The sequence below is a fragment of the Ochotona curzoniae genome, unplaced genomic scaffold (genome assembly GCF_017591425.1).
Source record: "Ochotona curzoniae isolate NIBS_2020 unplaced genomic scaffold, NIBS_Ocur_1.0 scaffold_4506, whole genome shotgun sequence".
In the NCBI taxonomy this organism is placed as follows: domain Eukaryota; kingdom Metazoa; phylum Chordata; class Mammalia; order Lagomorpha; family Ochotonidae; genus Ochotona; species Ochotona curzoniae.
The window spans coordinates 52,325,563-52,339,763 of NW_024467119.1; the positions used below are offsets into that span (position 1 = coordinate 52,325,563).

General features: G+C 40.7%; 1 protein-coding gene across 1 annotated transcript in view; it reads left to right on the forward strand.

Moving 5' to 3' along the window:
• Positions 1 to 2,987: 2,987 nt before the first annotated feature.
• Positions 2,988 to 14,201, forward strand: part of SYNPO2 (synaptopodin 2) — a 169,342-nt gene continuing 158,128 nt past the window's right edge. Inside the window, exon 1 of the mRNA XM_040967170.1 lies at positions 2,988 to 3,092. Coding sequence (XP_040823104.1) covers positions 2,988 to 3,092 — 105 coding nt within the window. The remainder of the gene's footprint in view (positions 3,093 to 14,201) is intronic.

Consider the following 14,201-nt stretch of genomic DNA (forward strand, 5'->3'; position numbering starts at 1 on the left):
ACTGATTATTTGCCATAAACTACATTAGCCAGGGAAATTAAATTTTGAGTAAGTCAGAAATGGTTCCTCATTTCACAGAGACACAGTTTAGTGCAGAGTTCAGTAAATTTCTAAGATGGAAGGGGGAGTCTGCAGTGATGGCCACGTGAGGAAGAAGCCCCTAGCCTGGGGAGCTGGGAAAGGCTTCCTGCAGAATGGGACCCCTCGTCAGAAGCTCCCAGAAGGGGGTAGGATTAACCAGAAGGTGCATTGGTTGGAGAGGACTAGATGGCTTGGAAGACAACCTAAGCAGATGGCACAAGAAATCAAGTTAGAGAAATTCAAAGTACTTCTGTGTATCTGAATCATGGAATTCAAGGTGAGGAACAGCGAGCTATGAGGTAGGAGGAGTGGGAAGTGTGAGGCAGAAAGTGTTATCTTCCCACAGGAGTTTGGCTTTATTTTGGGAGCTCTTGAACATTTTAAACAGGAAAAACATGATCACTGCTGCAGTTCGGAAATTTTGTTCTGCCTGTGGAGTGAAAATTGAATTGAGAGTGGGAAGCAAGCCTGCAGCAGATCCATTAAGAGCTCGTCAAAGTCCAGGTGAAACATACAGGCATTTCCAGCATTGGAAACAGAGTACAGGATCACACCGCCAATATATGTGAAAGTTGATCCATAGCCTTTAATGGATCATGGGAGGCATGGTCCTAAATGATCCTAAAACCTGGAGGCAGAAAACAATGCTAAAGAATAGATACACACGTGCGCAGACACAAGTTCAAATCCTGGCACTGCTGCATAGTAGGAGTTGGGAACATCTAGCTTGTGAAATCATTTGATGAGGTCCTGCCAAGGCAACTGCACATAGGACTCGAAGCCCAGTAAATCCGTAACTAGCTAATTTTTAAGTTGATCATTGTGTATGGTTATAAATGAGGTTATAATCATTCAAGTGGTCCTTGGCAGAAAGAAGGTTTCCTTTTCTGAGAGAAGATCTAGGGCTTAAATGTCAGTTAAAGAAAAAGGTACAGATAATTATCAGTACAAGAAAGGCAGAGATAAACTACTTTGAGAAGAAGTAACATATTGTAGGGTAAGATCCTGGAAAAACAGTGAATCTTTAATAAACTATACCAAGTTTGACTCCCCAGTTCTATTCAGGAGGCACTGCTTGGATGGGATAAAATATTCATTGGATATAGCAGTTAAGAATGTACTAGATGTAAATAATAACTCAGAGCTTACAGCAGCTTAAACAAATATTACTATTTTTGCTTGTAGAATGAGAGAATTAGAGGTGCAGAGCTGATGGTATTGACTCCTTCAAGAGAGGTGTCTCTGTAGGTAACTTAGGGTTTGCCTCAGGACCATGGGTGTCCAGTTCCAGCCTTGAGTGGCTCCATTTCGGTGGGAGGGAAATCGGAGCTGGAACAAACTAGGCCTATAGGAAAGGGCAAGAGACAGTTCAATGTCCTGGAGATGGGGAATATTGAAGAGAATCAGGGTTTGTGGGGGAAAACTAATTAGCTCAGTTTTAACATTTTGAATTTCAGGTTGTTTCTAGGGTAAATTCACATGTCCAGATGGGTTTAAGAGACAACCGGGTATATTGATCTAGAGCTAAGCAAAAACACATGAGACTGAGAAAGGGCAGATGGGTTCTGCAGGATACATCAGAACCCGTCCCCTGCAACAAAGTGAAAAAGAAGACCAGATCAAGGCCATTATTGATCCCCCTGTTTAATGGACAATAGAGGCATAGCACCTGCCAAAGAAGGGAGACAAGGATGGCTAGAGAGGCCCCAAGCTTCTTGGGTCATCCAGTCCAAGGAAGCAAACAATTAAGGGAGGACACGGTGTCAAGTATCACATACTATGCAGGAACAAGGAGGTTGCACCTGACCTTGCTACAGCTTTCCTGCAGTGGGGACAGAAGCTGGACCCAAGTGGACTGAGGAGCGGACAAAACCAGGAAAGTGGAGGAAAACTGTGAAAAGTCCTTTTTAAATTCAGGATTATCTTTAATGATGTGAATTGTAACTGTGTGTGTCTGTCTGTGTTTGTGTGTATAAAGTTGGCTCAGGTGTTTGGGAGAGGTTTTGGCTCCCATGAACTTCCAAGGGTCTCTTTTGGAGGCCGCACTTGTTGCGTTTGTTGTGATCTCTTCCTCCAGCCGGAAGGAAGAAAATGAAACACTTACTTAAATACCTCAAACCCCCGGCAGCAAGACACGGTTGTTGAGAACGTAGTTTCCAGGAGGAAATTGTCAAGACTTTCTTTTGTAATCACATCACTGCTCAGAAGAGCACTTTTTCAGGGTAGGAGGTTTCTAAAAAAAGAAATATTTAAATTTCTTCTGTTTCCTCTTTTGGGACAATTAATTCTACAGGCTGCAGACATAAAAACCATAACCTAACCCACTGGCCTTTTTCATTTATATTTGTGGTTTCATTGATATATGTGGTAATTCTCAAAGTACGAGTTTGGGCACATCAGATCTTTCGGCTGAGTTCTTAGGGTTTGGTGGTTCGGGATGTCACTTTCAGCATGCAGTTGAAAACCTTCCTGCGTCCTCCACTATTCACAGAGTTACTTAAAGTCCGACTTTTGATCTTTTTTTTTTTTTAATGCTGGAATTTAATCCGTCAGGATAAGAAAAGTCCGTCCCGGCGCTCCCATCGGCCTCAACGGGGACGCTGCCGTGTGCAGTCGGCTTTTTCTTTCCCCGAACCGAAGGTGGGCTGAGCAAAGAAGCGTGACGCAAGAGGGGGCTGTGTCCCGGCGGCCAGCGAGCGCCTCTGCTCGGAGCTCACTGAGCCCAGTAGCGCCGCAAATTCGCAGCGGCGGCCGGCGCAGCGGCGGGGCGGCAGCGGGGAGGCTCTGTGCGCCCCACTCCTGAGTCCTCTCCGGGCGCCCCGCGCTGAGTGCGCATCCCTGACCGCACCCGAGCTCCGCCTGGCTTTTTCCAGCTCTGCATGCTGCCTAGCTAAAGCGAAGACAACATGGGCACGGGCGATTTTATCTGCATTTCCATGACTGGAGGGGCGCCCTGGGGATTCCGGCTGCAAGGTGGCAAGGAGCACCAGCAGCCTTTACAAGTGGCAAAGGTAGGCGCGCACGCTTGCACGAGGTGTTCCGTTGCTCTGTACTGGCCGGGAGGGCAGAGAAGCGAAGTGCCTGAACCGTTTAGGTTCAAGTTCTGGTGCGCCGGTCTATGGCTTTAGTGGTGGTGCTGGCATTGGCTTTTGTTGTTGTTTTTTAAGGAAGTGGACTGTTGGTGTTTTAAAAAGAAACTTTGAAGAGTAATTGGTGGCATTTATTATAATTTGCAGTTGATAAGTGAGGGGTGGGGAAGAGCGTGCCAAGTGTATTTATCAGCCGAAGAAAAGGCCTAGCCTACCATCTGACAAGCAGCTAGCCTCTGGGGACCTTCTTCGGGCAGAGCTGGCACATTCCCTTAGTTACTGTTTCATGATGATTTACTTGCCTCTAGGGTAGCAGAAATGCCCTGACTAGGGCATAACCACTCAGCTTGGATATCTGGAAGACTTTTTATAAAATTTTGGTGATGACACTTACTATGCAGCATTCATGAAAAGGCCAATTTTGGGCAATAACTTTCAAAGTATGGTGAAATGTCATAAAATCTATTTTTAAAAAGATCCTTTTAAGGATTTAGTAGAGATTAATACTGAAATCCGTGTACTGTATTCAGCCCTAGGTAAGTGCCTGATTAAGAGCTAGACATGAAAATCAAAGATACTTTTAAAATTCTGTTAACTAAGAGGTAGCTTTATAATGCCTCTAGTAACTGGAGTGTTTCTGTTGCTATTGGATCGCTTGTTTCTTAGCTGCAGGCACCACCAGTTTGTGCCAGGGGATCTGCTATTGTCTCGTTAACATTCAGCTAAAATAAATCTTAAAATACGTGAAGCCAAGCAAACTTAGCTTGATTGTAATAAACTAAGATATTTTATGGAAGAACATGGGAGCCTTTCTTTTCTTATACTTGCATTAAAAATGGACCTAGATCTTTATAAAGGAGAGGCCATGACCTCTCCTCTTGGCTTTTCATTTTTTTTTGAAAAAATTTTATTTGAAAGGCGGTGTTACAGAGAGAAGAGAGAAGGAAAGGCAGAACAGGGAGATCGAGAGATTTTCCATCTGTTACATCACTCCCCAAATGGCCGCAACCGCAGGAGCTGAGCTGATCTTGGAAGATCACGGCCCCCACGGACTTGGGTCATCCTTTGCTGCTTTCCCAGATCATAAACCAGAGCATGGATAGGAAGTGGAGCAGTCAGGACATGAACTGGGACTTGTATGGGATGCTGGCACTAGCAGGTGGAGGATTAGCCTTTTGAGCCATGGTGCCGCCCCCTCTACATTTCTTTCTTCTTCTTTTTAAAATGTTTGATGTGTAGAGGGGAATTTTTGTTCAATCCTCTGCTCGCAGACATCCATTGGAAAATGCTTTTTCAATGTGGTGGTGGAATCCTGCCACCTAGCGAGCATTGCGAACATCAAGCATGCAGCAGGGGGTGAAAAGCAAGACTTTTGGAGCTGGGAGGTCCCTCAGCCATCTTCAGTTTAATCTATGTCATTTAGGTATCCGAAGAGGATAAGGGTCTGGCCTGGAGCCTTCTGCTTGTAGCTGACAAAGTGACCAAATATCTAAAGGCTGGTTCCATTTGATTTCTTTAGAAGTCAATAGATGGCAAGCAGCATCCATTCACACCCAGTTTAGTAAATCTAATTCACGAGGCTGAAGCCCATTTGTTGAGTCTAGAATAGTAGTTGATTGGCTCTAGTTACTGAGATTCGGGTTCCAATTCCAGCTCTGATCTAACTTTGCACACTGGCCTGAGACTCACTCCTGTAGTCGCTGGCTTATCCATCTCTCTCTCTCTCTCTCTCTCTCTCTCTCTTTCTTTCTTTCATGTGCGCTGGTGTAGAATGAAAAGGCAAAAATTTTGAGTGCAATGCGAAAGCAGAGAAGTGGAGAAGAAATTACAAAATAGGATCTATAAAGTGCTGTCTTGCTTGAGTATTCTAACATCCTAACCCACATTCACTTGGAATTATTTGCCTCCCAATTGAAATGGGCCAGCACTGGCTGCAAGCTTTCTTTCTGGTGGATCTTTGGTAGTGGGATCTGAAGAACTGGGTGAGCACTGGTTCCTCCATGTTAATGCCATAGTGTCACCACATGGTGGTGATTCTTCCAGGAGCAGAGGCAATTTTCTGGGGCCAAGGGGTGGGGCTGTGGAGACATTTGCCTAGTGGTGATATCTCTGATACCAGCATCCAGAGAGACTGTTGGGCTATGGGAGCGACAAATAATCCAGTCCCTGCACTTTCCCCAAATAGCCAGGCAATATATTTGTGGCTGCAAAAGATCATTGCTAAAGGCTCTGCAAGTTTGTCTTCATTATCTAGTGTTACTGTGGAGTTAGGGGTTTTAAAATGTTAGAATGAAAAATCAAGTAAAATCAATGTCAGAATGAACCTGAATGTTTACCTTTGAGAGAGAGAGAGAGAGAAAGAGAGAGAGGTGTTAGAGTATATTATTTTTTCCCATATGTCAAAGATAATAAAAAACTTTAGAGAAGATCCAAAGTTGCAGTTACTATGATGAAACCTAGTTTTGTTGGTATTGCTTTTTCTTAAGTTCAGATTTGTTATACCCTTTTAATAGTAGTATTGTTTCTTCTAGAAAGCCCTTGAACTAAGTGCTTGTCACTTGTTATAAATCAATAGTCATGGCTTTGGTAGGATCCTTGTTTTTGTTTGTTTTGTTTAAAGTACCAAGTTTGTTAAATTCCTATGCTCTCTCACTTAGTTTGAGATGAGGTGAATGTTACTTAGGTATAGAGTTTCTAATCTATCAAGGCCTGGCCCCCTCCGAGTGTGGCGATACAAAGACAGAGGGAGAAGGCTAAATGGAAGGATTCTTGCTGGCAAATAAAATATTTATGGTTAAAATCTGGTAACTGATGAAAAATATTTACAAAGAAAGTATAATTTCAGCTAATGCTTGAAAAATGTCCCTTTCTATAGACACAAATTGTTGTACAATATTAAAGGTTTACATTTTCCCATATTTCTGTTCAAAATAAAAACGTAGCAGGTTGAAACAGCACAAGAAAAGCTAGTCTTCTGCTATTAAGTAGATTTCCAACAACTACCCTTCTGGTAACATGTTTCACATCTCTTTTAGGAGATATCCAAAATCTTGGCATTTGGCTGGTTGGCTGAACTGCATGCAAACCACACATTTTAATGGGAATATTGAGAATTGAAACTTTTCATTGACAATTAAAGGTCCATGCCATCATATTCTGTTTTCAAAATAAAATGAATTCTTATTATATGTGTGCCAGCAAACAATAAAATGAATTGTTAAAGGGCCCAAATGATCAGTAACTTAAGTCTGGTTTTGAATGTTTATGTATCTTTTAATTTATGTTGTAAATATATGTGATTTATATTCATAAATTATATAACATTATATTTATAATGTTGAGTGATATGATAGTGCTACTCGGCAAAGTCTTTTCAAAACACCATCCCCAGAAAGAAACTCAGCGAGACTTAAAACCCCATTTGAGTGTGCACAGGTATCTTCATGGAAAGGATGCTGGCACTCTTCCTTCACACAAGTCTCTCTTTGGAAAATTTGTACGTACATGGCTGTGCCATATTCTTGGCAGGTCACTTTGGAAAATCTTCATAAAAAGAAACGGAGGGAAACTTTGGTTTTGTAAGCAAATCTGACACAGTACTCAAAAATATCTCACGTTTTGAAAATAATGGACAAAAATGTGTTCATACTTTTTCCTTTACAAGCTTTTATATAGTGCAGAGTTTAATTTTTTTCAACCTTTTAAATTCCTGTGGAATTTGTTTTATCGAATTTCGATTACATTTTCAAGTAATTATTGACTAAAATTGAGACAACAAATTATAGTCATTCATATTGTGAGGCAGAAATGGATTTAACGATCTTTCTGATAATTGTATATGAGCTCCTTAAAAACTTGTATCCACATAGACCAGACCTATTTTGAATAATATAATTTTAATCTCTTAGTGCCATTGGTAAGCTTTCTAAAGTATTTCCAATAGAATAATTTCATAAATATAGCTATTTTTCAGGAGAAAGTAGGAACTTAATGTGTTCGAATGTTTATACTGAGAATAAGTATCTTTTCTATTAGGGAAAAACCAGTAATATGTTTATTAGATTATATACCTATTACTGAAATGTTTAATTTTGTTTTGCATCTTTTCCAGAAATCGTAGAGACAGGGTTGTTTACAAAAGTCAATGGGAACGAAGTAAATCTATTAAGTTGGTGTTACTTTTGAATTGCATGTTTTAACATCTTATGTTCCATTGTGCTATATAAGATACCTATAAAGACTAAAATTAAGCAATTGTGTACCACTTATGATAACTCTGAAACAAATATTATGTCATTTTACAGAATTAAAAACTTGGAACTTAATGGATAAGATGGATCACTGTTGAAAGATGACACTAAGATAAAATATTGGCTATACAAGAGCTTTGGTTTGATATTAGAGCAGCATATATGTAGCTCACATGTGTCAAGTCCTGGCTACGTGGCAGGAAGTATGCCAAGTGCTTTGTAGGTCTTATTTCTTCAAAGGTTCCTCCAAAACCTGAGATATGAAAAATGTTCTCATTTTAGAGGCGCGGAAGTTGAGGCACAGGCAGGCTGTCACTGACAAAGGTTAAGCTATTTTTTTTTAAATGATGTAATTTGATTTTTCTGCTTCTTCCTTGGTGGAAACAAATGTCCAAAGTAACACAGGTAAGTTAATGTGATTCCAAATGAACAGTTTATATATTTAAATGATCATGGCTTATGTCCTTGATTTTTAAAACTTATCTACCTATTTATTTATTTTGAAAAGGCAAAAGAGAAAAAGAGAGAGACAGAGATCTTTTATCTGATGGTTTATTTCCCAGATGGCCATACTAGCCAGCCCTGGAGCCAGGAACCAGGAGCCAAAAGCTTCATCTGGGTCTCCCACATGAATGAGACAAGCCCAAACACTTGAATCTTTTCCTGCTTTTCCCAGCCCATTAGTAGGGAGCTGGATTGAAAACGGAATAGCCTAGACTCGAACCAGCATCCAAGTGGGATGCCAGTGTCTCAGGCATTGGCTTTACTCCAAAGATTGCCCCTTGTCCTTCCTGCTTTTAATATGTCTGAAATTCTCACTGAGTTTCAGGATTTAGAAAAACTCTGAAGGTAATCCTAATGTGTGCTTAAGATTCACACCCACACAGTAAGTTGGGGCCAGAGATGTCCCCCCAGGGTTTGCTTTGCTGAAAGTTGGCATTGTTAGATCTTTCAAGCATCCCCCCAGTCTCCTTTCTCAGCCAAGTTAAGAGAAGAACTACAAAGCAACCAAAAATGTATTGAGTTTGTGCTGGGAGAATTTTCCCTTTTTTGTGGATAGCATAGGTGGGCTGAGGCGAAGCCAAGGATGTTGGGAGGTTGATTACTGTAAAGACCAGGCTGTCCTCAAGGATGGAAGATTGGATGGTTGTTTCCTGAAAGTTTGTCTTCCTTGTGAATGATGGCTTTCCTGATGCCTTTTGGAGTGGAAGTGGGGGGTATGGAAAGAGGGCAGAGAGGAATAAGATTAGAGGAATAAGATTAGAGGAACGTAGCAGGAGGGAGAGAAGCAAGGGGAAAAGGAAGTGGAGATGGAGGGTATGTATTGGGGGTGATGAGAGAAAGAGAGAGCATATGATTATATAATGTTCTTTAAAAATAACAATCACCTTAGTTTAATATCCCATGAAAGCTCAGAGTGCTTTACCTCTAGAGTTCTGGACAGTAACTTTTAAGAAATATCTGGGACTTTCAGGTTGGCTCAACTGGCTAATCCTCCACCTCCAAGTGCCAGCATCCCATATGGGTGCTGGTTCCTATCTTGGCCATTCCAATTTCTATCCAGCTCCTTGCTTATAGCCTGAGAAAGCAGTAGAGCATGGCCCCCTGCCTTGAGACACTGTGCCCACATGGGAGACCAAGAGCTGCTGGCTCCTGGCTTTGGATTGGTTCAGCTTTTGCTGTTGCAACCATTTGGGGAATAAACCAGTGGATGGAAAATCTTTCTGTCTCTCCTCTCTTTGTGTCTTTTAAATAAAAATAAATAGATCTTTTAAAAAGAAACATTTCTTTTTTTAGTTGATCTACTTTGGTAGATCAACCCAAAGTATGCAAAAAAAAAAAAAGGAAAGAGGAAAGTTTATATTTCTCATTCAGCCCAAAGTCAAATTTCCATTCATTCTACCTAGAAACTATAGCTTCAACATGAACATCAGTGGAAGTCACATGAGTTGGTGATAAATTTTCAGGACTGAACATCAAATATGTGTGATTGATAATATGAATCTTTGCAATGTAACTGCTTTTGTTTTGTTTGTTTTTGAGGAGTATCGACTCATTTAGCTATAAACATGAAAGCATTTTTTTTTCTTCCAGTAACTGCTTCCAACCAAAATAGAGACAAATAATCCCTTCCTTAATGATACTTTTGGGCAGATTCCATGCATTTCTGGTGGCTTTTAGTTATTATACAGTCCAGTTCAATTAAAGCTTCAATCTAATATTTGACCGAACTCTTCCCTGAAGCACCATGGCCAGACTTGTGGCTCCAGGCCTTGGCATGGGGAGAAAGGCGCTCTCTGCCATTGACTCACAGCCCTTTAGTTCTCCAGGGCTTCAGGGAAGAGCGGAGATTGGGATATATTTATTTGTAATTTGATGAAGTGACATTTCTTGCTTTATTTGCTGCCAGTTTTCTCTTGAATTGCTCTCAGTGTCCTCCTGGGGGCTGACAGACACATGTGTGGTTACTTGCAGGAGACCTGGAGGGTTTCTCCAGTGCACAGTGCCCAAACATGAGAAAGCAAGTGTCTACCTGAATCTCTTCTGTACCCTTTCTAGTGGCCTTTCAAGATGCCAGTCTGCTCCTGACAGCCCAAGTTAAGAGCTGGGCCTCTCCAAACAGGGTCCTGGGAGGGCATCTCCAAAGCAGCCATGTGTAATGATCACCACCCACCTCCTGGAAATGTGGGGATCTTTTGCCTTGCCACTGGGAAAGTCAGTATGCAATGCCATTGTGATGCACACATCATTTCTTACTGGATTATATGCACATATTTCCATGGTGATGATATTAAAGGGTAAATGTAGCTTATAAAATAACCTCCCTCTGTTACTTTATACATGTTCAAGAATGCATACTAATTGGCATATTTGGCTAAACATGCCTCACATATGAATATCTTGATAATTTTTCTAATATATTGAAGAGTTATCTCTTCTGATACTAGTAGATTGACAAGCTTTTGTTACTGTCAGTTTGTAGATTTCAAAAACTGACCTTGAAAGAAATAGTTTGGAAAAATATTGTCTGAAGGGGTCCCAAGTCAAGCAGCTCTTTCCTGCTACCAGGATCAACGTGTGGTTCTTCCACAGGAGCATGAATAAGGACATTGGAGCACTTAGTGTTACTGACAGTTGCAATGACTTCAATGCAGGATTTGTATGATAATGAACCTCAACAAATCTGAAACCTTTCTTAAAAGCAAAAATGACACTTTTATCTCCTAATGATAAGGACAACATCGATTACAGAAGGACATTTCTCTCCAAGCTGCTGTGTCATGGGTCAAAGAGCAGAAAGGGAATCTATTCATTTGTGGATAAACTTGAAACAAACTATGGATTCTAAGAGACTCGTCATGTGTATTAACAGACTCATGATGCAACCAGTGCCATGAGGTTTTGTAACGGGAAATGGGGGATATCTGAGTCAGTTTAGGTAAAATGATCCCAACAGTCAATAGCTTCATCAAATTAAAAACTTGATCGGAGAAACAAAGTCACAGTGGCTTTTTCAGAAGCATTTCTTTTAATGTCTCAATGCAAACAAATTAGTTTACTTTAGGTACTTTATTTTTCTGTGTTATCTTCAGATTCTGGAAAGCTCTATGTTAAAGTATTTGTAAAAATCTCTTGACATATGACAGATCATTAGACAGAGCTTTCCTTTACTAGCTCACTGATCTTGTTAGAGAATCATGCTAAAAATGCGGTAGACTTTGCATCTGAAATATTGTGGTTGAGAAATTGTATGTCCACAGTATGTCATTGGTCATGGTTTTCCTATTCCTTGGTCCTTGGTTCTTAGAAACCCTTGGGGGTTTCTACTCTTGCTTGTAAGTAGGGTGGGTACAGAATTAAAACAACAAGGAAGAGTAAGTGTTGTAGAACATAGCTGGGCATTTGTGCTTTGGTTCTACCCAACTGATACTATTTCCTTCACCCCCTTTCCTTTGCATCCCCTTGATTGAAATTGATGTGGCTTGAATTTTACCTTTTTAGTACACATTTCTGTAATTATTGGTCCATGGTTCTTCCTTTCACTCCTCTGAACACCTTACTGCCTTTAACAGCACCATCTGCAGATAATTTCAATTTTAATTTAAGAGGAACAAATAGAGCTCTCAACCACTGGTTGGCTCCCCAAATGCCTATGACAGCTGGTGCAGGACTGAAAGCCAAACCAGGAGGTAGGAACTCAATCTATATCTTCTTCAGGGGTAATAGGATCTCATTACTTCAGCCATCATGTGCTGCCTGTCAGAGGATGTATAGCAAGAAGTAAGAGTCAGGATCCAAAGCAGGAATCAAATCCAGGTACTCTTAAGATGGGGCATGGACAGTTTTAACTGCTAGGCCAAACGCTCACTCTTATAGACGGTTTTGTTTAAGAAACTTGTACATGATGTTTTTTGGATGTCTGGTATTTCTTGAATCACCTTTTAAATGTAGTGAGTGGGGCAGTCATGGTCATGCTGTGGGTTAAGTGGCCACTAGGACATCCACATTCCATATCAGAGTGCCAGTTAGCATACTGGCTACTCTACTGCTGATCCAGCTTCTGGCTGTTATGCCTAAAAGCAGTGAATGATGGTTCAGGTACTTGAATTTCTGCCAATGATGTTGGAGCCCTGGATGAAGTTCCTGACTCTTGGCTTCTGAGTTATCTGTGTTGTTGCAAATAATAGAATTTCCTTCTGAAGACTATTCTATTGTGTACATGTATCACATTTTCTATTGATGTTTCTGTTGATGTAAACATTTTCCATTTCTTGGCCATCGTGCAATAAACTTAGAAGTGTAGCTGTCTCTCCAACACACTGATTTTATTTCCTTTGGACATATGTACAATAATGGGATTGCTGGATCATGTGACAGTTTGATTTGTAATTTTTGGAGGCACCTCTGTATTATTTTCTTTAATAGCTATATGGTTAACATTGCTATAGCAATATGTAAGATTCCATTTTCTTCGCATCCTTGCAGACACTTGCTGTCTTTTTTATTTAAGTCATAGCCATTCTGATAGGTGTGAAATGATTTTTCATTGCATTTTGATTTACATTTCTCTAATAATTTGAGATGTTTAAACGTTATAACTTTTGAATGTTTTATGTCTTGTTTCTGAGAAACAGCTACTTGTATCTTTCCCTTATTTTAAAGTGGATTATTTGTTTTCTTTTAACTCTGTGTCTGTACTATTTCTTGTCACTGACTCATAAATCTGTTGTTTTGATGCTGTCTCCTAAATCCCTAGAGTTTTCCCTTCTGTTCTATTTTCTTTTTTGTATATTTCTAAATTACGTGGTTTCAGCTTCACAGATTCTTCTTCTTGACCAATTGTGCTATTGAGATTGCAGCTTTTTGTTTTCTTTATTGAATTTTTCTGCTTTAGGATTTCTGTTTGACTTTTTTCAAAAATTATTTAGATTTTTTTGTTAAATTTCTTACTACTTCCCTCGTCTAGTTGATTTTTTTTCTGTATAATTTATGGAGGTTTGTAGAACTTCTTTAAAACTGCTAGTTGAATTCTTGGTCAGTCAGTTCATACATCTTAATCTCTTTTAGGGACAGCTGCTGGCACCTTATTTTTTTCTGTTGGATGGCTTCCCTGATGGCTTCTGATCTTTGTGGTTGTGCAGTAATGCCAATGCATTGAAGAAGCAGGTACCTAGGACAGCCTTCGCTGCCTAAGAATGTCCTTCAGTAGTAAGCCTGATCAGAATTTCAGGGGAGGTTGGCTGTGGACCCTAAGACCAAGAAGGCTGAAGCTGTTACAGTGCTGGGGGACTTATCTAAGTCTGGAACCACATGGCTGACGTATTACCACACTGGAATGTTCCATCCACTGAAGCTGTCAGGGTGCTGGGATATCAGCTGGGATGTTAACTCCCACAGCTGAGCTAGTCTAGCACTAGGGTATGTCTCAAGTTCCTGGCCAGTAAGGCCTCCCTGTCACTGTGGGTTATTTGGAACCCATGAAACTTTGTCAGCTGTGCAGATGCAAACTAGAATTCAAGTGTATCTCATGTGTTCTACACATTCCTGTCTGATACTGAAGTGGGCCAGACAGGAGCAATCTGCAAGTACCAGCTTGAAGTCACTTCCACAGAGTTCCCATGGGTGCTGAGCTGTGCTATGGTGAGCCCATTTTAGGATTTCAAAACAAAGTATTTGTGCTCACTTCTCTTTCCCCCAAGTGAATGTTTCACCTCTCTGTACTGTATAGCCTTGGATTGGGAAAGAGGTGCTTCGGATATTGCCAAGCTAGTTTTGCTGTCCTCTTCAATGCGTCTTTTCTTATTATTATGCTTTAACCAGGCACTATGATCTTTCACCTTGTTTCCTTAGCTCTTGTGAAGATGCATTTTTGAATGGACAGTTATTCGTCTGCAGCAGAACGATTGCCAGAGATTTCTATTCTATAGTCTTGTTCTGTCTAACCTCCTCCGGCACACTTTTAATTTTCTTCTTTTATTTGTTTTCATTTATTTGAAAGGGAGAACAATGCAGGGAGGCAGAATGAGATCTTCCATCCATGGATTCACTACCCAAATGCCCACCACAGCCAGGGTTGGGCAGCACCAAAGCCAGGATCCTGAAATTTCATCTCAGTCTCGCATGTGGGTGATCCAAGTATTTGAGCTATCACCTGCTTCTTCCCAGGATACCCACTGGTAAGAAGCTGGATAGGAAGTAGAGGTAGGACTTGAACCCTGGGACTCTGATGCTATGTGCCAATTTTCCATGTAGCAGTTTATCTTCTGTGCCACAATGCCTG